Source organism: Cladophialophora immunda (genome assembly GCF_000835495.1).
Source record: "Cladophialophora immunda strain CBS 83496 unplaced genomic scaffold supercont1.7, whole genome shotgun sequence".
NCBI classification, from domain to species: domain Eukaryota; kingdom Fungi; phylum Ascomycota; class Eurotiomycetes; order Chaetothyriales; family Herpotrichiellaceae; genus Cladophialophora; species Cladophialophora immunda.
This window is the reverse complement of record NW_015622547.1, coordinates 195598-213607: the sequence shown is the minus strand read 5'-3', so window position 1 is coordinate 213607 and position 18010 is coordinate 195598. Positions and strand designations below refer to the sequence as shown.

The following is an 18010-nucleotide window of genomic DNA, read 5'->3' as shown; positions in this document are numbered from 1 at the left end:
CCGAACTGCTTGAGCTGCAGAAGAGGAGTCAGAAGAGCCTAACACGGTCCGGAGACAGAATTGTCCAGCCGCCCATGGACCATCATACCACCGCATCGGGAGAGAAAGGTGTAGCGGGTCGTTGTCCTATTTTGGATTTTGCCATCCCAATCTCCTCTCGTCCGAAGTGAGGCTGGTTGGACTCGACACCGAGCAAACTTGGACCCTGCCAAAACAAAAGCGACCAGGGCTCCAAACCTACACACCATGTCCTGTAAGTGACGCTAGGTTATACTTGAAGCTCGGGTCCTGAAACACACCGCTGGCGAGCCACATCATAGCAACTATCAGCTGGCGTTCTCCTAGTCTTCGGAGCCGACTCCAAGGCTGGCCTGCGGGTGGATTCGTGGCTGCATTTCCGCCCATCTAGCCGCTTTGCTAGGCTGGAAAATTCAGGCACCTGGGCATAACACCATGGGGCGGAATGGCTTCCACCAAGCTGGAGGGCTGTCACTGGAGGAATCAGAGATGGAGCTCGGGTGAAATGTACGGAGGACAGAGTATTTGGTATGGAGGATGGAGGACCGAGGATGGAAGGATGAGACTTGCACATGCGCAGCGCAGGCAGAATCTGCAGCGCATACGGATCAATATTGTTCCTATGGCCGGTGCCAAGCATCGCGAGACTCACCGCCAGCCTTCACTCGGGGTTACAGCTTTCGTCTGAGATCCATCTCATTCGCTCAATCACTGCTGGCATCCTGATACTGACAGCCTAACAGAGCCAAAGCAGCTGCTTGACCTCCACGCTCATTGGCAGGAGGCCTTGTTGTTATCCTTTCACCGCATGGTCAGGATTCAAATCCGGGCCACACCCACCCTGACACGCATCCCATCTGGAACTTTATCAAGATTGGGCTCTGGAAAGCCTGGCTTCAGTCCTCGAAGCAGATTCCGTGGGACCATCGTCCGCAACATGGCAACCACCATCCACACTCCTCGTGACCCGAACACCCTTGCCAACTACAACAATTGGCGGACCCTCCACACCTCCACTAGCTTGGACATATTGTTTGACGAACAGAAATTGAAAGGCAGCGTCGTCCACAGCTTTGAAGCCATCACAGATGGAGACAGTGATGAGATCTTGCTCGACTCCAGCCATGTCCAGATACACAGCGTCAAGGCCGACGGCAAACCAGCCGAGTGGGAATTGCTCAAACGGCTCGAGCCGTATGGCAGTCCCCTAAAGATTAAACTTGGGCGGAAGCCACAGTTGAAGGAGAAGATTGACATTGAAATCAACCTAGAAACGACGTCCTCGTGCACCGCATTGCAATGGCTAACTCCGGCCCAAACCTCCAATAAGAAGCATCCGTACATGTTTTCACAATGTCAAGCCATACACGCCCGATCCATCTTTCCGTGTCAGGACACCCCAGATGTCAAAGCAACGTTCGACTTCCGGATCAAGTCGCCCCTGCCGGTCATTGCATCCGGCATTGGGGCGAAAGACAATCCATCGTCCCCGTCCCAAGATGGATCCTCTCAGCTCTATACATTCCACCAGAAGGTGCCTATTCCCTCGTATCTATTTGCCCTTGCAAGCGGAGATATTGCCACCGCCCATGTTGGTCCTCGAAGCCTCGTTGCTACCGGCCCCGACGAGCTCAAAGACTGCAAATGGGAGCTGGAAGAGGATACAGAGAAGTTCTTGCAAGCAGGCGAGTCGCTTGTCTACCCATACGCATGGGGTGAGTACAATGTCCTGGTTCTCCCGCCGTCATTCCCATATGGGGGTATGGAAAACCCTGTCTACACATTTGCCACACCCACAATCATCTCTGGAGATCGTCAAAACGTCGACGTGATCGCCCACGAATTGTCGCACTCCTGGTCTGGGAACCTTGTCTCCAATGCCTCATGGGAACACTTCTGGCTGAACGAAGGCTGGACGACTTATCTCGAACGGCGAATCCAGGCCATCGTGCATGGCGGCGACCAGTGGCGCGATTTCTCGGCGGTGATAGGGTGGAAGGCGCTTGAGCAATCTATCAGTGAACAGTTTGGCGAGCAACACGAATTCACCAAGCTTGTTATCGACTTGAAGGGCAAGGATCCCGACGACGCTTTCTCCAGCATCCCGTATGAGAAAGGATTCATCTTCCTGTACTACATTGAGAAACTGATCTCCAAGGAGCAATTTGATAAATTTATCCCGCACTACTTTGAGACGTGGCGGGGGAAATCACTCGACAGCTATGACTTTAAGCAGACCCTTCTCGACTTCTTCAAATCCAACGACACCGTTTCGCAAAAGTTAGCCACCATCGACTGGGATTCCTGGTTCTACAAACCGGGCTACCCGCCCAAGCCTGACTTTGATACGTCGCTCGTGGACCAATGCTACCGGCTTGCGGACCAGTGGGAGAAATTCACAAAGAACCCCAACCCCGATTTTGGGCCCAGCAAATTCGACATCGATGGCTGGCCGGCGAACCAGGTTGTCGTGTTTCTCGAGAAATTGCTCACGTTTGCGGACAAATTGCCGCAGCCGCACGTCAATTACATGGGCTTTATCTACGACCTGAAAGAGACCAGAAACGTCGAGATCTCGGCTCGATACTACCAAGTCGCGATGAAGGCCGGGGATTGGACGATCAAGGGATTCGTCACGAAGCTCTTGGGGGAAGTGGGCCGGATGAAGTTCGTGCGGCCGCTGTATAAGGGGTTGATGAAGATGGATTATCAGCTGGCGGTGGAGACGTTTGAGAAGAACAAGGACTTTTATCATCCCATCTGCCGCGGTCTCGTGGCCAAGGATCTCTTTGGGAGTAAACATGAGCAGAAGTAGGATATGTGATGGCAGTTCTCGATGGCTTTAGGGTACTGGATCAGAAACGAGACTGTAAGTCCTCATCAGCCCTTGAAGGAGGTGTATGTGACGGTCTCTATCAACTATGTGTCCGGGTTTGTGGACCTTGTACATAGGTACCAACCGCAGCAGGTCAATTGTCGGTGTATATAGACAGTCCTCTTATCTCGTCTCTTCTACTCCCCTTCGCCTTCGGCCCGCTCTTGTTGCATACGGCAAAAGAGGAGGTAAATCGACTCGGAGCTTACTTTGGGCTGATCACCTCAGGGCTCACCCTCCTCTCTCACCTTCAACCCACCTCCTTCCTTACCCCTTTACCTTTACAACGTCTTTTGCCTAGATGGTACTAATCGTTCTGTGGCTATATCTGAACATTGGGCATAGTGGCCTTTCAAAGGTGGGCTCCTTGATATATGACTATCGCGCCGCGTGTCACGAACGCCGTCATGTGACACTGAGTCAGCTAGCACTGAGTCGGGTGGCTATAAGCCGGCTAAGAAGCAGGGCTATCGCATGTATATAGCAGGGGCGCTGCCCACCTGTCAACCTTGAAGCTCCTCTCAAGCGTTGACATCGATATCTATAGACTAGTTATCTATCATCTTTGATCCCAAGTATCGCATTCACCCTCCAGTTAGATCGCTGGTCTGATACCCTGCCATCGCAATATATTGCTAATTATGATCGGGCTTCCTGAAATGGGGTTTCCAGCTGAACGAATTCGCCAAAGAATACAGGGCACCGAAACAAGCAAGCCCACCAGATCGGCAAGGATTCGAGCCAGACGAACCTGGCCTGGACGCTGCCCTCCGATGGCAGTTGCATGACCTCCCGATAGTCGAAACCGACGAGCCGATGACCATCATTTGGATCAGGATGCTCTCTTGCCAATTCTCCTTGTAGCCGCGTCAGTTCGCGCATGTAGGCAAAGCTTGCGACACGGGCCTGGTCCGCGGTGCTCTCTGGTCCCGGGAGCCCGTCTCTCCGAATCACCCTTGCCAGCAGACTGGCAGTGACGGTTTGCAATATCAAGATTCCGTGGTGCCGGTTCGTGTCGTATAATAAATATGCATGGATAGTTTTCTTCTCCCAGCAATTCTCGGAGGAAGGACATCGATTAGGATACCGGCACATGTATCTCCCTTCTGGTGTTTGGCACTACTTGAGGACTTTCACTTCGACCGAGACCTTCGAGGTTGACCTGCACCGACAAGCAACGAGCCCCTCGGTTTTTGAGAAGCGCACAGATATTGTAGTGCTTCTGCGCCAAGGCGCAGTCCATCGCCGTGACGCCGGTCCGGGGTCAACCACATTGACATCGAATCCTGTCTGCCGGCTCATCTGGTCGAGTCAGCACACACACAAAATTCGTAGACAATCCAGATATTTTCCACAAACCTTGCTTCGTTACTTCATTCGCGGCTTCAAAGACTTCGATGTCATGGCCGCGTCTTCGTAGTTCGATCGCCGCTGCAAGTCCTTGGGCGAAGAACAAACCCCCCAACAAGCGAACTCTACATAGCCCTAACGACTGTATCAGCTTCAGAGGACACAGTTTTTTTTACTCCCACGTAGACTAAATGTTTGCCCAATCACCATAGAACCAGAATATTCTCCAGTTATACAGTCACTTCTGTGTATCTTCGGCGGCTTCTACCCACTCTATCGCCTTCTTCGCGAACAGTGTGTCCAGGTAGAGCCTAGCCGCTGAAATCTTGCTCTCCCTGATCTCAAATAGCCAATGATATACATTGCAGTATGAATTCCCATTAACTCCCATGTCCGAGCTCGCTTCCAGTGCAAGCCGATCTTCCGTGGCTGTGATGCCTTCCACTCTGTCACGCGCGACTCTTTGAAAACAGGTCGAAGTAAAAGATGTTCTCACAGCCGCATATCAGTCAAACACGGCCGAGAACCAATGCCGAGTCTCGATCCACGCCTCCTTTCCAATTACAGTGTTCGATGCTGTCAAAGTCGCTTGTTGTCGAACCATTTGACCCTCAATTTTAAGGACACTGACTTCCGCCTTGAAATCAGGACGGACAGCTTACCCAGTTGGCGAGCTTGTCCGCGAGTGGAATTGCTTCATCTTGACGACATACAGTCTGCCTCGGTCTCGGTGCTCAAGCATAACCCAGAGTACATACACCGACGTTTAATGCTCCCGGTCCGTTGTGCCAGTCTAACCGCATTCATACCATAACTTGCGAGTCCTATGCGCCCAAGTCTGTGTCTCGACTGGGTTCATCTCACAATCATTAATGACGCACCGGAAGTTGGAATTTATGCGAATGGTAAGACCGATAATCTGATATCTCCCAGTTGGAATTGAAATTATATAAGTTGTGTCGCGGCCATCGCACCAGAGGTATTCCTCAAGACATTCCACTGCAAACGTACAAAATCTGACAATTCTACTCCTCAATCCATGGCATCCACTTCAACTTTTATCAATCTCGGCGCGAGCCTCACTCCTCGCGAAGCAGCTGCCGACGCAATTTATCGCTTTACTCAGGCCCTCGACGACAACGACAGCAACCTCCTTCGCTCAAGCATAACGCTCGATGCCATGGTTGACCGATCTGGTCTCTCTTCTGTCACTGGCCGAGATCTGCCTCCAACTCCAGGGATAGATCTTATTGAACGATTTGTTCTTGGCACTATTGGGCTTATGGATACAAGTCATCATGTGAGCAATGTTCGCGTCAAGCTCGCTGAGAACCAGAATCAAGCGGAAGTCACATGCTACGTGGTTGCTGAGCATTACAAAGCCGGCGAAGGACATGACCCGACAAAATCTATGCATTTAAGCGTGGGGACCCGATATCGAGCTGAAGTGGTGGAAGATAATGACGGGCTGTGGAAGATCAGAAAGGTTGATTTGGTTACTTTGTGGAGCATTGGAGATTTGGGAGTATTTGGAATGTAAGGTCTGGCTAGTGAACACGCTCAAGTGGAAATATCTACTCTCCTCCCTGCGTTACGAAAAAATGGCGAGAACGACAGTCGATTGGTGGGCTCTGTTGGTTTTCATATTCAACATAAAGCTAGGAATGAGAATGCTCGTCTACGTCTACCTCCTTTCGATTTTATATCATAATTTGAATCTCAAGATGCGCATTAAAACCTCTCAACTACCGGCATCTATTCTTCTTGTTCAACTATAGAGCACCCTCAACTCCAATGGTAGCAAAATACGCCATCGCAGTTTTCACGTGGCTCACTTCCAGCTTCACTCCATCCTGGATCCATTGGCCCATCATCTTGAAATAGTTAATGTAGTGCGCCGGTGTGAATGCGTTGAAGAACTTCGCTTCTTCATCAAAGGGGTTGGAGAATGAATGCGGCGATCGTGGTGGAATCGTCACGTAGTCACCCGTTTTGGCGTCTATATGCTTTCCATCCTTGAGGTGGAACCGAATAGTCCCAGCAGTGACGAGGAAGGTTTCATCGTGCTGTGTAATCGTACATTTTCAGCCGAGTCAACTCTCTCCGGAGATACGCAAGAGTTGTAACAGTTGACACCATGAAAACTCACCATTTCATGCCAATGGGGTGGTGGACCTTGCGAATTTCCAGGGATAGTGAATTCGGCGGATCCGATGCGATTATCTGCGAGAGGACGAGATGATTAGTTCGGACTCATAGAAATATTGTGAGGGCGACTTAGAGGGCTAACCGGTTCTACTACCGTCTTCCATGATGCGACAGAGCACCCCTCTTCCAAGATTGATGACATCGCCTCCCTTTGCAGGCACAAAGTTTGCGGGTACTGAGGGTGTATCCATATGTGACTTATACAATGGCAAACTTTGCAAAGCCAGGGAAAATTGGATGCCACCCGAATAATTTGGATTCAATTAAGAAGAAGACATCAAGATCGATTTGATCGAGAGATATATGTTCTATATGTCCGCCCTTTCCCACACACTGCACAGCAAGCTAAATCAGCATCGCAGGCTAGTCACTGTTGCAGTGGCTTTTTGGTGGGGCCAGGACGCTTCGTGTGTTCTTTCGAAAACGAGTTATATGCCAGCAGAATGGATGTTCCCTAATGTAAGGTTTCTAATAGGGAGCATCCCCAACGTGGGACGGCTCAATTGGATACTTGAAGCCGCCAACCTTTCCGGTTCCGGTATCTAACTTGCGAGATTTAGTGACTCGGAACACGTGAAGCATTATTGTGCCGAATTCTAGGCATCCCATAGCTGCGACCCCGCTAAAACCGGCGACGTCGACTCTTCGAGACTGCATGACGGAATCTTGCCATGACTGTTCACCCAAGGTCCTGTCGGTGTAAAGGCAGGTCTCATGTGCAAGGTACTCACCAAGCTTTAAGTCGTTCACAGCACGAGAATTTGAGAGCCGATCTTTTGATATGACTGGAGTTGCAGGAAAATCCAAGGGATGCGTCACTTGCAGGAGACGAAAGATCAAGGTGAAGCTTTACATCTAGTCCAGTGGCGTTTCTTACTTCAGCTAAGTAACTGTCTGCCAGTGTGATCTTACATCTCCGGCATGCCAAAACTGCAGCCGCTTCAACAGAACATGTGAGGGCTATGGCCGGTATCCCGTTTTCATCAACAGAACCACAGCGGGTGTGCTGAGGCGAAAACCACTGGAGGAAGCAAAATCATTTCTCAGTGGAGCTCCTGGGGTCAACAAAGGAGTGCACCAGGCTCCATTAGTCACTGCCCGAGCTTACAGCATTGGTTCCGAGGTTAGTGTTAAGAACGTCGAGGCCGATCGCTATGTGGCTTGGTTTTGGGATTCTTTTGTTCCTGCACGACCTTTGACGGACTCTTTGCAGAGGCCGGCTCCCCATTGGCTCCATGGTGTGTTTGAGCTCAAATACCGACACTTGGGCCGACAGCCCGCGCTCGATGACGCCTTGTTGGCCGTCGCGCTTACACGATACGGGAAGATGTATAACGCACCAGCCGTACTTGAAGCGGGTCAGCAGATCTATACGCGAGTCCTTAGTCATCTGCAGCAGTCTTTGTACGATGAGGAACTGGTAATGCTTGACGAAACGCTAGCTACAGTCAGCGTCATGGTTCTCTACGAAGTAAGTCAACTCCACCGAACTGAGACCGCACACTAATTGCACTAATTGTCAGTTACTTCAACAAACAGCCATGACTCCAGAAGGCTGGTCAAAGCATGTGACTGGTTTTGCAACCCTGTTACAGCATCGAGGGCCACTCCGACACAGAGCCTTATTGCCTCGTAAATTGTTCGAACACAGCCGATATATGCTAGTAAGTGTGTATTCATGAAACTTATCTATTTGTCTAAGGGCTGTACAGATGATGCATGGTCTGGCGCAACGTAAGGCTTCAGTATTTGGAGAGCAAGAATGGCGAGAAGATCCATGGAATGGCGCAGACAAAGGAGTAGAGCAGAAGATCCTCGACTATGGTTTAAGACTTGGAGGTCTCCTCGAAAAGGCTGACAGCTTGGTAAAGGACGCAGAAGGCTTTGATACCATGGCAATGCTTTTAGCTGACCTTGCTGAGATATCTAACGGTATTGAAAATTGCCACAGCCACTACTTACCACAGCACAAAAGCCCTTCAGACGCTTCGTCAGCGGACAACCACGATTCCTATCGCGCGAGGCCATATCAAAGTCCTCTGAATATTCCAGTAAAAATGACCGCCTTCGGAATTCAGCTCGTAGCCTGCGCAACAGGTTACGCCCTCATTCTCAAAGCAGACGGCCTGAACGCCAGAGGTCAAGGCTTCTGTGTAATTAATTCAATGCCTTTCGGCGTTCATACAACCAAAGAATGGTTTAACAGCAAGAGAGTTCTCCTAGCTAAGGAGATATGCAAGTTTTCTGCCATATTTCTTAGCAAAGGGGTAGGCATAATGGGGGCAAGTCGCGTCATTGTCCCTCTTCGGCTGGCATCCGAACAGCTAGAGACATCGGATCCCGAATATGCCGAATGCCATGAGCTACTGCAAAAGCTAGAAGGCAAAGGAATGGAGTTTGTCCCAGCGCTGAATAGAAACGAGGCTATTGCGTCACGAATTATCCGCCGCAAATCGCTCCTTCCGGATTTGAAGGGCCGCTGTTGATTTCGGATTATTGTGAAGAAAACGTAGGATAAAGAGGGAGTGATGGTGGGTGCCAGAGCAGAGAATCTACCAGACAACACCAGAGCTATGAATAGAATAGAGGTTACTATGGTAAGGACCTGGGGGGTTTTGGCGCCGTGGGAACGACATCTCCAAAATCGACGGCACTGACCGCCAAACCTTGGGGGAAGTTCCTGCAACCCGTGTTATCGTGTAAGGCAACACTCTCGACGGCCTCCTAGCTGACGAGGCGTTCATGATTGTATAGAACAATTGAGTGCTGTACATCCTGCCTGTGAACTTTATACTCGATTTGAACCACAGGATTAAACATGCGGGTCCTCCAACGTTGCTCAGCCAGCTCGGATTTGCACTCAAATCCATATCCGTTCCTGGTAAGGACCATTGAGGATATTGCACCTGTATAGTTTGGGGGGCATCGCTAGGGTGAGGCCATTCAGTATGGGGGGCTTCTAACGTTCTGGATGCAGCAGCTTGGTTTTCCTCGCGTTCATCGCCGGTCGTGTTCCGACTTCTCTCACAATACCCAGGGGAACCCGTGTGGCTGCTGTGCTGCGGAGACACATTAACTCCATGGGGAGACATAGAATTGGAAGTAAGATCCGCTAGAATCTTGAAGGCCACAAGATCATAAGCATCTCGTTTGCCCCGGAAATCCGGGGAATGCTCAACCATTCCCCACTGGATATTGAGTTGCCCCTATCTTTCCTCACTCGTGGTTCCAACGAGCTGCTCGAAGGCTTCCACAAATCCTCGAGGAGGGTTCGTTCGGCTCTGGGCTATCTCCGGCGCCGTGTGTCCATTTCAATCTCGAACGCAGCACTGACTCTTCTCTACCTCTGAAGCTTGTAGGATCTCAATGGTTCGTGTGTCTGCCTCCAACGCAGCAGCGTGCAAGACCGTCGACCCCGCGTTGTTGATATCGAAGAGATTTGCTCCTCTGTCTATGAGCAACTGAAGGAATTCGTGACTATTGTGAAAGATTGTTTCAAAAAGTGGCGTGTCGCCATGCAGGCTGCGGACATGCATGTTTGCGCCTTTGTCGAGAAGAAACACACCTATTTCATGCCGGTTGGATATTGCAGCCCCGGAAAGCGGCGAGTGGCCCATATTGTTGATGCTCTGTAGAGATGCCCCAGCCCGAAGCAGCGTCTGCACTGGCGCAATATCTTTTTGATGTCGACTCGCATGATGGATTGCCTGACTGCCGATGGACGTCCTTGCATGTACGTCGGCTCCGTGTAAGATCAAAGACTCCAAGATAGGGATGGACCCGGTCGATGCTGCAAGGGTTAGAGGTGTGGCATTGAAATCGCCCCGAGCATTGACGTCGGATCCCCCTTCTAAAAGACATCTCACAGCTGCTTCATCTGCTCTAGTTGCGGCCCAATGAAGGGCAGTTCGTTTCGTGGAATCCGAGAGGGTGACTTGGTCGCGATATTGCTGATTCTGCAATTCCACCGCCAGGCTTATGGGATATATACCCACAACAACCTTGTGTAAGTACGAAAACTCATAGTTCTCCAGCTCTTCGGCCCCTGGAAATAGGCGCTCAAAACCTTGGATCTCAGCTGCAGTGCCTCTGCGACAGAGAATTTGTTCCCATGCTTTCTGAGAAGCAGTTCTATTGAAATACAAAGATCAGATATCTTTTTCCAAACGAGCCGCATGCTCAGTCAAGATATGAGCATAATTTTATGTCCATGGACAATTTCGATGTGACTTACATGCCGTGATCGTCCTGGAGATGAGGATCTGCTCCCTCTTCCAGAAGGAATTTGCAAACTTCAATCTTGTTACGGAGGGCCGCATACTGAGTGACAGTACTGGTTAGCTGGGAACCCACTCTGGCTACGAATTCGTACTCACATGCAAGGTTGTACGTCCATGGTTTGGATCAGTGTCGGTAAGCAGCGCCTTTCCGCTTGCTATCAACGATTTGGCACCATCGACATTGCCAGTCAATGCAAACCTCAACAAAGTATCTTGGCCCCCTCCCTAGGGAATCCTTCGTCTAACTCGAATCTGGATGGTTGTCCCCAGAGAGGATGATAACGCTGCTGAAACTTGTAGTGGCTGTTGACAGAACCACGAAGGAAAGCAATAGACAAGCTCGACTGATCCCTGAATGGGATTGTGACATGTCACGACACTGCATTTTGCCGCAAAAATTGGGGATCCGGCATAGCCTAGGAATAATGTGCCGATAAACTTTTTGAGGAGCGGCGGAGTTCGATATGTTTGAGTAGAGTGACACGCACACTCGCAAGACACTTTGCAACGGTGTCTCCGGCTGACTTTAAAGCATATGGTAGTCTCTGAGGACAGTACTTTGATGGCTTGTGTTACATCTCCTGCCACAGGATTTGGATTCGGATCGCATTGTGGGTCTAAAGAGGCGTCAACATCAGCAGATGTGGTTACTATTCGATACATTACCTGCCATCTGGGTAGTAGAACTTGGCGTGCTTGATGCGGCGCTGGTAAGAACATCTATTCCATACTTCGCTGTGGAATTATCTGGCCGTCTTTGACGTTTGACCTCTATACTTGAAATTTCACTCGGGCTGACAAGGTTGACTTCGACTTGATGCTGCAAAATATGAAGCGAAGAGGCCGTTGGCGACGTGGCGAAAGGTAATTGCGCCACGGAGGAGTTGGACTGCAAACTTTCCAGTCGAATTTCAATTTTTGAGAGACGAGAACTATTATCTTGTCTGTCAATGACCATTGCGTACAGACTCAGCAAACAAATGAACGAGACAGCTTTCGACTTACGTAGCAGCAGCCGTTGACAACGTCAGCACAGCCATCAAGTCTGATTTGATTTTTTGAAATTTCTCACGCAGCTTCTTTACAATTCCTCTCTACAGTGTCCATTTCAATCTTCTTTTCGCGCTAAGTGGTTGTGATTTACTTTCATTCAACAATCCCTCCAACTCCGCCAAAGCTTCTCTGGCAGCCTCGAGCGGCTTTGAAGCAGTCGCGAGAAATCTAGACCGCTGAGTATCGTCTGTATCAATATTCTCGCAAAGTTCTTGGACGTTATTGAAGAAGATTCCGAGATCTGTCAATTCGTTAGACAATGCCTGGATCTCAGCCGGCGCATTCTGGACGGATTTAATCAATTCAACAAGCAGTGACACAAGTTTGACCCGTGGTTATCAATGCAGCGATACTTGCTGTTACCGACAACGGGTCGGCCATGGCCGCACTGGTCTGATGTCGAAAGCGAAACACAAGACCTACAACTGATGAAAATGAAATCTGTGTCGTACAGCGCTGGCGATGAGGCTGACAATCTGATCAGGCATCAACGAGCGACTTGCATGCCTTGGTGCGTAACACAGCTTAGCGTTGATAAATCTAACTCGCGGCTCACCCTCAGCCCCAAAGACGGCCTGGGCCAATCAAACGCAGACTGTCAATAACCATCTGCATCAGTACCTCTCAGTGGACTATGTTCTTGTCTGAAAGTGAAGGCGGCGTTGATGCTGACCGACTGCTCTCGAACCACAGTCGTCCGAGGCGAACTTCACGAGGCAATGCTGCTTGTCCAAAATAGATTTAGATCGGCAGATTTAAGTTCCCCTACTCGGTTCCTTCAACACTTGTGTTTACCCGTCGTAGTTGAGTGAACTAGATAAGGTCTAACCGGGCAAAGACGCCGAACTTTGTTTTCGTACATATTAGCCACACTTAATGAAGATTTGATTCTTCGCCATCATGAGAATAAAGGAAAATGTGTAGTCCGACAGACACGTCCCTAAATCTTACTTTGATCCACGGCTACACGAAAGAGAAAGAAAGAAATTAGAGGCCCCGGATCTGATTAGAGGATGGGACAGGCTAAAGTCTTGGGGGCAGCGATGGAACGGAGCGACGCTTCCATCTTGGCACAACACATTGTACTTCAAGTCAATGGCTCAATACCTGGTCATCATCAATGAGCTCAGACGTGTTGACTCCACTTCACAGGTGCTATAGACGTGAACAATCATCCTCAGCTGAATTAGCAACATTTTCTAGGGCTTGTAAAGGTCCCACTCAATCATGAGCGGCCTCGGGCTCACACTTGACCCTGTCAATCTTCTTCTGCTTTGGGCTCACCTGGTAAACTCAGATCTGTGGCGGATTAGTCCTGCCACTCGATGTTTGCCATGTCTGGCGTGTCCTGCTCCATGAGATTTACTGTTCGAGCGAGACTCCAAAGCGAATACTTTGGAATCCATGCAGGTGTCAAATGACCAAATGGCGGATATGCCGGCACACTAGAAGATCGCTCACCCATCCGAGATGAATGTAACGCATCGAGATACGAGAGCCCTTCAATGATATGCCGGAGAAAGAGCACCCGACCAACGTTGCGGCGAACCTCATCGTCGTACATGAACATGGAGTTATATTCAAGTGGATGTGTTGGGTACCGGTTTTCAACGAGTAGCGGCAACTCCCAAGTGGCTTCTAGAGCCTCTTCCGGAGATTTGCCCTCTCGCAACAAGTTGATATACCTGGCTAATCCTGAGTGCCCATAAACAGTGTGATCGAAGACACTGGACGACAACTTATCCCCCGGCGGCAGGGTGGGCAGATAAGCGTCAATCGTGGATCCGTTCAATATCAAGAGGTGCACCATTCCTGTATTCTCCTGCATTGCTGCAATTTGAAAGGGTGTGAGATCTTCTGAGTCCGCAATTTGAATGTCACACCCAAGTCCGCATACCAACAGCAATACAAGGGCTCTGCAGTCTCTCCGCACCGCGTAGTGAATGATAGCGTTCCCGTTGCAGTCCTTGTTATTGACATTTTCTTTGGACAATATCCCGCGGGTCGCCATGAAACCAACAACATCTTCGAAGAACGGTCGGTTCCTATAAAGCCGGGAGATAAATCCAGAACACTCGAAAGGGGATCGCTTCGCCAATGGATCCCACAGCTCCGCACCTTTTTCCAAAAGCTTCACAACCGTGGTAGAGTCACTTATCATGAAGCATGCGCAGAGCGGAGACCCATACTCACTTACTTCATCCTCGAGCTCCAGAGATGGTGAATATCCTAGAATCAAATCAATGACTTCCGCATTTCCCCCGACAACAGCGGCAGTGAGCAGGTTGCTTCTAGGCAGAGCGAGGGCTAAAGCTGGAGATGGGCCATTACTTCAGCAATCCCCGGACACAATTCTCGGCAACACGCAAGTTCAGGTGGAATTCTTCATGCAGAAGATATGTAAGGTGCTGACGGCGTTTGATTCGGAATCCAACCCATTCAGAAGGGTAGCCATGTCGCGGATACACGAGTCACTGCTGTTCTTCTCCTTGTTCCGCTATATTACGGTAGCTTTCCTGACCTTAAGTGCTCTTGACACAAGCAATTCTCTTGTTGTGCAAGACGCGCAGACCGATATACTACACCGACTGCACAATGAGGTGGCACAGTTACATAAACCGACGAGCGCAAGATCTGTGGACGTCTTGACGGCGATCATAATGTATGGCCTCAGCACAAATTGGGATGGTTCCAATAGCCCCAGTATCTTTCACTATAATGCAGCGGTTTGGTTGTATCTGCAAACATATTCAGATGGGATACGACATCCGGGACCAGACTCCCATCAGGAGTTCTTGCTTCATTCGCTAACGTACTGGTGGATGGGTCTTGCGTTCGTGACGGACGTTACTCAGGAGTGTCTGTTGGAAACGCCGGCCATCAAGGCTGGCAGCAATGACGGCGGCGAGACCACAAATCCGCCCAAAAGAAACCCGCATCCCCTGGCTGGCGTCTCCCCAGAGGCTCAAAGACTTCTTGGGCAGGTAGGCTCGTTGATTTATTCAAACGGTTAAGGTGCCGCGAGATGCCCTTCACGAGCATGCAAAGGTTGCAGAACGACTTCGAGGCCGTTCAAAGAGCGTGGATCTTGGAAGAAGAAGCATTATCACTTGTGTTGCCCAAGGCCGACACCTTCGTCGAAACTAATGATTTGGACACTCCCATGCAAGATCTAGTCAATGCCGCAGAGGTTTATCAACTTTCAGCCCTCGTGTTATTGTATCGAGCATTCCCCGATCTACTCAACGCCCGATTACGTCTCAACGAAGATACGTCTGATGCCGCCCAGTTCGCAAACAAGCGTCGATTGACGTGGGTGACGGCGCTATCTATTCACGCCCTCGACATTCTGTGTCAAAACGCACATCGATCTGGCACCCGCAGTATCGAGCAAATTCTTTTGGTCATCATTGCCGGAGAGCTCCGAAAGGATACGTCTTTGCGCATCTCTTACGTGACGGAGGACGGAGAGAATTCAACACTTGAATCACCGATAGCGGAAGCTGATTCACCTCCCAGCGGGCCAGCAAGTTCCTTTGATCATTTTTCGGCCCAACACGTCTTATCATCCCTTGAATCCCTTCAGGCCGCCAGTCCCGGTTCAGCGATCACTAAAGCTCGCCCGACTGTCCTCGAGCGCCTTCAGGCAATCCATGAAATTTTGCCATACAGATCGGTTGAACTTGTGCAAGAGCTGGTGCTGAAGACATGGAGAACAAGTGATAATGATAATCCTGAAGTCTTCTGGATGGATATCATGATTGAGAATGGATGGAAATTTCTGATGGTGTGAGGAATTGTCCACAGATCACCCACATCATCGCACTGAAACGGCCACCCGCGGTACAAAATGGACAGTAATGTCCGAGAATCGAGGTACTTAGAGCACAAAGGTCGTGGAGACGTCTTTTTCCGAAAAGGCGCGAATGCTACACAGGTCCACCAGCAATGGTGCTCATGGAATCTTATGTCCAAAACCGGGGGTTCACGAAATGAAACGAACAACTGATCGCATAAAGCAGTCGAGTCAAATTATGCTACGAGCCCGCTACTAGGCGCGAATCTCGGCATTGTCTGTGCATGCAACCGGGAAAGCCAGGCCAACATCGCAGTCAAGGCTGCCGAGGGGTCTGGGTCATGAACACTCTAAAGCTCTCTCCCACGAAAGAAATGCAAGTGAGACGTTCGGAAACGTATAATCAAAATCGAAACAAGAAGTCGCCGCCAACAGCGCAACGAGTATACGAGACTTCAACGATAACACCAATTCGTCTAGGATCCCTCAGCTCCCTTCTCGTCGTCGCCAACAGAAACTGAACTTCTTCAACCGTCCAGCCTCAACGGATGAACGGACACAAACTCCAGCCCTCCAAGCCGGTTTCTATATGTGCTCTCACAAAGAGTCCATAATTCCTTTAGTTTTGCATCCCGTGGCTATGACCTGGTAGGCCACTTGATACCGTAGTTACACTGTTGCCTCCGATGGGCCGTGGTGGCGGAGAAGCATCTCTTCCTCCACCAAATATTCCAGCAACACGTTTTATGCCCCCCGGAGGGCCCTCCAATGGCCAAAAATCTTTCCAACTTGACTGATAGTATTACCTAAAGCGTGGCGAACACGTTTCCATGCCTCAATGAACAACCACTGGCAAGCCGGGAGCCAATTTCGAAGTCGTGTAAGCCACGCATTGCTGATTCCCAGGCGTCCTAGAATGAATACTTCGTTAAGTTGCCGCTGAAGATCAAAGTTCCTGATCTGGATTAACTGGAGCTCAGACTTCGTTTGCTCAAGTCCAAGCTGTGAGGTTCCAAGCTCGGCTACGGCGGTTGTGTGCTGATCTTTTAAAGTTTGGTTTTCGTTTTCCAGGCTCAGGACAGCAGAGTCTTGCTTGCTCAATTGTTGGCGGAGTTCGTGGAGCTGTCCGTCCAAGACTGAGTTCGACGCCTCCAGCTCATTCACTTCCATTTCTTGGTCATACAATTTTCGTCGAAGTTCGGCCAGCTGCTCTTCAAGACCTTTACACGACTTTTCAAGACTGGCCACTGTCAATTTTTCTTTTTCTAACAGCTGCTCGAGATGGAGCGCTGTCTTTAGCAAACCAGACTTATATTCTTGTAGCTCTGCTAGAGCTGTGGTTTGCCGATCCAACCGCTCGCTAGTATTCGCCAGCTGAGTCTTCAGGGTTTGCTCCGTCTCTTGAAGTTTGCTCATAGTAATTGTTTGCTCATCCACTTTTCGACAAAGACTGGTCTCTCGAGCCCGCAAGTTTGAGTTTTCCATCTTGACCGTGGTCGCGCTGATTTCTGCGAGCAGAGTTTTGGATATCCCATTGTGAACTTCAGTCTGTAGTTCTCTATTCTGGTCCCATAATGTTCTAAATCGTTTGTAATCATCACAAGAATATGAGAGTCGGCTTTGAAGTTCCATGAAGGCTTCCTCCTGCTGGTGTTGATGCGCTTGGTGGCATAGGCACAGTCCAGCTAGCTCTCTCAACTCCCATTCTAGCACTTCCGTCGGTGGCTTTTGAGCCATGGATTTGAGGAGGGAAGACGCTTGAAATCGTTCTGGCTCGTCGATAGTCCAAGTGCAGCGAGAGTTAAATCTTCTGGCCGCACGGCCAATACAGATTATTTCATTGCGACAAATATCAGTGATTTGGAGGACATGATCAGGGTCCCAGGTAAATGGAATAGCCATAATTGTTTAATCGTATCGTGCAAGGACAGGTAGACATCCGTTTCTGGGCGTTCCCTGGCGATAGGATCAGTTTCCTCTGTGCCTAAAGCGATAAGTTCATACCTGGCTATCGAATAGTGAGGATTGCCTTCTAAGCATATCACAATTTGTAGTTTTCCAAAGACCAGTTGAATTCAGAACTGGGCGACAGATTCTTACCTCACCATTTTCAGGCTGACGCACATAGCAAAGCAGAGATCATGGAGAATGTAGTGAAAAATTAGCCATGTTGTTTGAAGTTGTGAGGAAGCTCCTGCATGAGCGGGGATCTGGGACAGCTAGGCGTTTGAAAGCCGGGGCTTTTCAGGCAACCCACGCGTTACTAGACTGGTTCAGCTTCATTGATAGTCCTCGTGCCCAAGCAACTCTACTTTTTGCCCACATGCTCCAAAGGGATTCGAAAGTTGATGGCTTCTCCCTAAGTATACTCTGATGAAAATGGCCGGGACCTTTCAACTTCGCGTAGCCCGCTTCAAAAGCAGGAGGTGC

The 18010-nt window shown here is 49.8% G+C and overlaps 7 protein-coding genes across 7 annotated transcripts; 4 read left to right on the top strand and 3 right to left on the bottom strand.

Moving 5' to 3' along the window:
• Positions 1 to 566: 566 nt before the first annotated feature.
• PV07_10908 (leukotriene A-4 hydrolase/aminopeptidase) lies at positions 567 to 3230 on the top strand. Its single transcript, XM_016398282.1, has one exon. It carries the CDS (start codon positions 827 to 829, stop codon positions 2831 to 2833), a length of 2007 nt encoding a protein of 668 aa, XP_016242844.1. The 5' UTR covers positions 567 to 826; the 3' UTR covers positions 2834 to 3230.
• Positions 3231 to 5282: 2052 nt separating this feature from the next.
• PV07_10907 (uncharacterized protein) lies at positions 5283 to 5783 on the top strand (the record flags this gene model as incomplete). Its single annotated transcript, XM_016398281.1, has 1 exon — positions 5283 to 5783. The coding sequence occupies one exon, from the start codon at positions 5283 to 5285 to the stop codon at positions 5781 to 5783; it is 501 nt and encodes a 166-aa protein (XP_016242843.1).
• Positions 5784 to 5991: 208 nt separating this feature from the next.
• PV07_10906 (uncharacterized protein) lies at positions 5992 to 6642 on the bottom strand (the record flags this gene model as incomplete). The annotated part of the gene is made up of 3 exons (XM_016398280.1): positions 5992 to 6309; positions 6393 to 6466; positions 6534 to 6642. The coding sequence occupies 3 exons, from the start codon at positions 6640 to 6642 to the stop codon at positions 6016 to 6018; spliced, it is 477 nt and encodes a 158-aa protein (XP_016242842.1). The 3' UTR covers positions 5992 to 6015.
• A 590-nt stretch (positions 6643 to 7232) lies between these two features.
• PV07_10905 (uncharacterized protein) lies at positions 7233 to 8937 on the top strand (the record flags this gene model as incomplete). The annotated part of the gene is made up of 4 exons (XM_016398279.1): positions 7233 to 7292; positions 7353 to 7922; positions 7975 to 8115; positions 8164 to 8937. 4 exons carry the CDS (start codon positions 7233 to 7235, stop codon positions 8935 to 8937), a joined length of 1545 nt encoding a protein of 514 aa, XP_016242841.1.
• A 4156-nt stretch (positions 8938 to 13093) lies between these two features.
• On the bottom strand, positions 13094 to 13612 carry PV07_10904 (uncharacterized protein; the record flags this gene model as incomplete). The annotated part of the gene is made up of 1 exon (XM_016398278.1): positions 13094 to 13612. The coding sequence occupies one exon, from the start codon at positions 13610 to 13612 to the stop codon at positions 13094 to 13096; it is 519 nt and encodes a 172-aa protein (XP_016242840.1).
• Positions 13613 to 14237: 625 nt separating this feature from the next.
• PV07_10903 (uncharacterized protein) lies at positions 14238 to 15577 on the top strand (the record flags this gene model as incomplete). The annotated part of the gene is made up of 2 exons (XM_016398277.1): positions 14238 to 14768; positions 14840 to 15577. The coding sequence occupies 2 exons, from the start codon at positions 14238 to 14240 to the stop codon at positions 15575 to 15577; spliced, it is 1269 nt and encodes a 422-aa protein (XP_016242839.1).
• A 479-nt stretch (positions 15578 to 16056) lies between these two features.
• PV07_10902 (uncharacterized protein) lies at positions 16057 to 17771 on the bottom strand. The gene has a single exon (XM_016398276.1). The coding sequence runs from the start codon at positions 17480 to 17482 to the stop codon at positions 16325 to 16327; it is 1158 nt and encodes a 385-aa protein (XP_016242838.1). The 5' UTR covers positions 17483 to 17771; the 3' UTR covers positions 16057 to 16324.
• Positions 17772 to 18010: the final 239 nt, after the last annotated feature.

What these genes read in the sequence shown, in the direction of transcription:
- PV07_10908 (XM_016398282.1), top strand. Translation starts at nt 827, where the DNA reads ATGGTCAGGATTCAAATCCGGGCCACACCCACCCTGACACGCATCCCA.
- PV07_10902 (XM_016398276.1), bottom strand. Translation starts at nt 17,482, where the DNA reads ATGGCTATTCCATTTACCTGGGACCCTGATCATGTCCTCCAAATCACT.